The sequence below is a fragment of the Trachymyrmex cornetzi genome, unplaced genomic scaffold (genome assembly GCF_001594075.2).
Source record: "Trachymyrmex cornetzi isolate Tcor2-1 unplaced genomic scaffold, Tcor1.1 scaffold1501, whole genome shotgun sequence".
In the NCBI taxonomy this organism is placed as follows: Eukaryota; Metazoa; Arthropoda; class Insecta; order Hymenoptera; family Formicidae; genus Trachymyrmex; species Trachymyrmex cornetzi.
This window is the reverse complement of record NW_017296094.1, coordinates 10,101-13,611: the sequence shown is the minus strand read 5'-3', so window position 1 is coordinate 13,611 and position 3,511 is coordinate 10,101. Positions and strand designations below refer to the sequence as shown.

At 30.6% G+C, this 3,511-nt stretch overlaps 1 protein-coding gene across 1 annotated transcript; it reads right to left on the bottom strand.

Moving 5' to 3' along the window:
- Nucleotides 1-1,284: 1,284 nt before the first annotated feature.
- LOC108758085 (putative nuclease HARBI1) lies at nt 1,285-3,099 on the bottom strand. Its single transcript, XM_018502869.1, is given in 5 exon segments — nt 1,285-1,814; nt 1,906-2,041; nt 2,130-2,189; nt 2,191-2,354; nt 2,982-3,099. Coding segments are annotated over 5 exon segments (1,008 nt in total).
- Nucleotides 3,100-3,511: the final 412 nt, after the last annotated feature.

Sequence of the window (3,511 nt, the reverse complement as noted above, 5' to 3'; positions counted from 1 at the left end):
TTTAATTCATATATGAAAACCAACGTGGGTTGCTTGGAAGCTACTGCATGCGATGAACCTTCGAATGATAGCATCTTTCAAACTGAAAGTCTAAATGACTGCATGACAAGTAGTAAGTAATCTAAATGAAATATTTATTCATAATCAATTAGTAATCAATTTATCATGCATAATTATGTTATACATAAATTTGATTGTATTTTATTTCATTATATGTATTTTATATTTCAGATTCTGTTAATATATCAGATGAGGAAAGTACGATGCACCGTACGTGGACAGTCCGGAGTACAAAGTTTTTGTTGGAACTTTTTAAGGAACGCAAAAACAAGTTCCGTGATCCAAAAATTAGAAAAAGGTCTTTGTGGACGGATATTATGAAGGAAATGCAAAAAATGGGTTATACAGATGTAAACGAGGATATTCTTGATCGAAAACTATGGAACTTAAAGAAAACTTACCGTTCTATTAAAGACAATAATAAAAAAACCTCAACAGGAAGGGGTAGAATTACGTGGGAATATTATGATATTTTTGAAGAAATATTTTCTGACGATCGGACCATAAACTTCGGTTCGACAATATCTTCGTTCAATCAAGTCACAGACCAGGCATTTGCAACTGTGTCAAGACCAAACAGCATTTCAACAAATTATAGCCGATCCACACCTTCGCCACAGCTTGCACCTGCAAAGGTTATATCAACACAAAGTAGCAGCCCAAGCAGCATTTCGACAAATTTCAGCCGATCCACACCTTCTCCACAGCTTGCACCTGCAATGGTTACACCAATAGAAAGTGGTCTCTCAATGAACTGCACTCCTACTCTACAGTCGAATGCAAGATCTTCGCCATTGTCTAATCCGATTGCTGCTGATTCATTTATAGAATTAGATATTAATGTCAATAGTAATAATTCTAATTGCATGTCAGAAAATGAATATTCGAACGATAGGCAGAGTTCAGCAGAAATGTCAGATTCAGTTTATAGAGATCCATTAAAAAGTGTCCAAAAAAAGGCGAGATTCAAAGGAAGTTTATAATATGAGAAAAAAATTAGTTGCAGTTGAGGAGGAACGAATAAAAGCGATAGAACAGTTAACAAAAAGTGTCAAAGAAAACAATTCGATTCAAAAAGAAAGAAATGAACTTTTGAAACAATTTCTTACGAAAATGTAACTATGTAATAATAAATGTAACTATGTAATGTTAATAATAAATTATTATTTTTGCATATATATGTTTATTTACTTTATTAACACTTTATTACTTTGTATACTTAATTTATAAATTATTTACAATATAATTTCTTTTTTCAACTGCTTCCCGAGCCACAGATAGATGTTCAGTTGTTTCTAATGTATGGGCATGAACTGTAGAAACATCATCATCCTCCTCATCTATATCGTCGTATACATCTCCATTGTCAATTATAAAATTATGAAGCATACATGTAGCGGCTATTATATTATTACCGAATTCTGTATCGGCTATATCTAAATATTTGAGACGTCGGAATTTTCCTTTCAAGAGTGCAAATGTTCGTTCAATAATTGAACGAATTTTACTTAATTTCATATTGTAGCACACTTGAGATAGGAAAAGGTGTCCATTATCCCGAAATGGAGTCATTAGATTGACCATCAAAGGGTAGGCACAATCTCCAATCAAATGTTGATTGCGCTGAAGAAGTGGATCTTGTTGATCTGTCAACTTCTGAAAAAGTAGACTATTTCTGAATACACAGGCATCGTGCATTCTTCCCGGCATTCCAATAAAAATATCAATAAATCGTTTGGAATGATCACAAACTCCTGCAAGACAATGTTCTCCTTATTACTATAAAGTAAAAACTATTGTTTAATTTTACTTTTAACTTTAAAAAATTTTAATATTTGCCTTTACCTTGTAATATAATCGAATGAAATTGTTTTCTGTTAAAAAAATCAGTTGCATTTCTAACTGGTTGCTTTATCGGGATATGGCATCCATCAATGGCCCCAATAACGTTACTTATGCCATGAGAACGTTCTTCAAATATCTAAAATATGAAATAATTCCTAATTAACAATACATTTGTATGGTCATAAGAAATTTATAAAGTATAAATTCTTGATGTATGATAATACTTGCGACGATGTAGCTTGATGTTCAATGTTTGGCCATTTTACATATTGTGGCATTTACAATTAATTCTACAAAAGCATTAACAATGTATTTAAAAATACCATGTCCGGAACTTGTTGGTATACCAAATCGATCACCAACTGCGAGAAATGACTCTTGCTTACTCAGCAACCAAATTGTAAACAATATCCTTTTTGAAAGAGGAATATTGTTATATGGTTGTGTATCTGCATTTAGAAAATGATTTCCAATTACATTTAGTAATGTCTGAAATATAAAAATTGTATAAATTATAAATGTTTAATTCATTATTATAACTTATAAAAAATGTAAGTGTAGAAAAAGGGCTACGAGCCAAAAATAACTTTGACAATAAAATTGATGTTAAAAATAAGTCATTAGTTAGTTTAATTATGAAAAACAATATGAAAACAAAAAAATAACAAACGTTTCAACCTCTATTGGGTCATTATCAATGTAGAGATGACAATAAAGACAAATGTAACAGAAATTATCAATCTTATATCAATAAATATTATAATTAATAAATATTTTCTATTTCAGATTCCAATTTTTAAAAAAAGATTCCAATTTTTATTTTTTTTTATTTTCTTATTTTTATAAGATAATCATATAATAAAAGAAACTTATGTGTATAAAGTATAAAATATATGAAAAATTAAAATTAAAAATACTAAAAACGATTGTTAGTGCTATATACATACATATATCTAATATATTTTATAAAAAATTAATAACTTCAACGTTGAAATAGGTTTAAATACATATGTACATACATACCTAAAAAATAATTCGAGACATTCTAAAATGTTCTTTAAATTGAATATCCGTACAGGACGGAGTAGTTATTTCAAAATATTCTTCATTTCGCGATTTTTTTTCCTGACGTAGTCTACCTAGCAATATTTCGATTTCTGGCAATGGTACAACAAGACCGAGAATATTATTCATTATATTTATGTCAAGTCCATCATCGATCATAAATTGAAAAATTACGTTATTCATTATTAATTTTTTTGATAATTAATATTAACAAATCAATGCACCCAATGTTAAATACGTTTTCACGATTTTTGTAAACATAAGTAAGTACTATCCAGACGAAAGTAGGTAGGTTACGTTAGGTTACATTGTAGCAGAGCATTCAGAGAAATTAAGCGCTCCCTTTGTGAGCGATCTAGTAGCGCTCTTTTCTGCTGAATGCACCCAGTGCTATCCCTTCCACCATGATTGCGATCGATGTATTGATCGATGTATGGAAATCTATGTAGACGTGAAGCTTCTGATTTGCTCAGGCATCTGATCGAGCCAAGATGGCGACTGATCAATCACGGCCACGAATTTTCCTAGATGCCCATTCCAG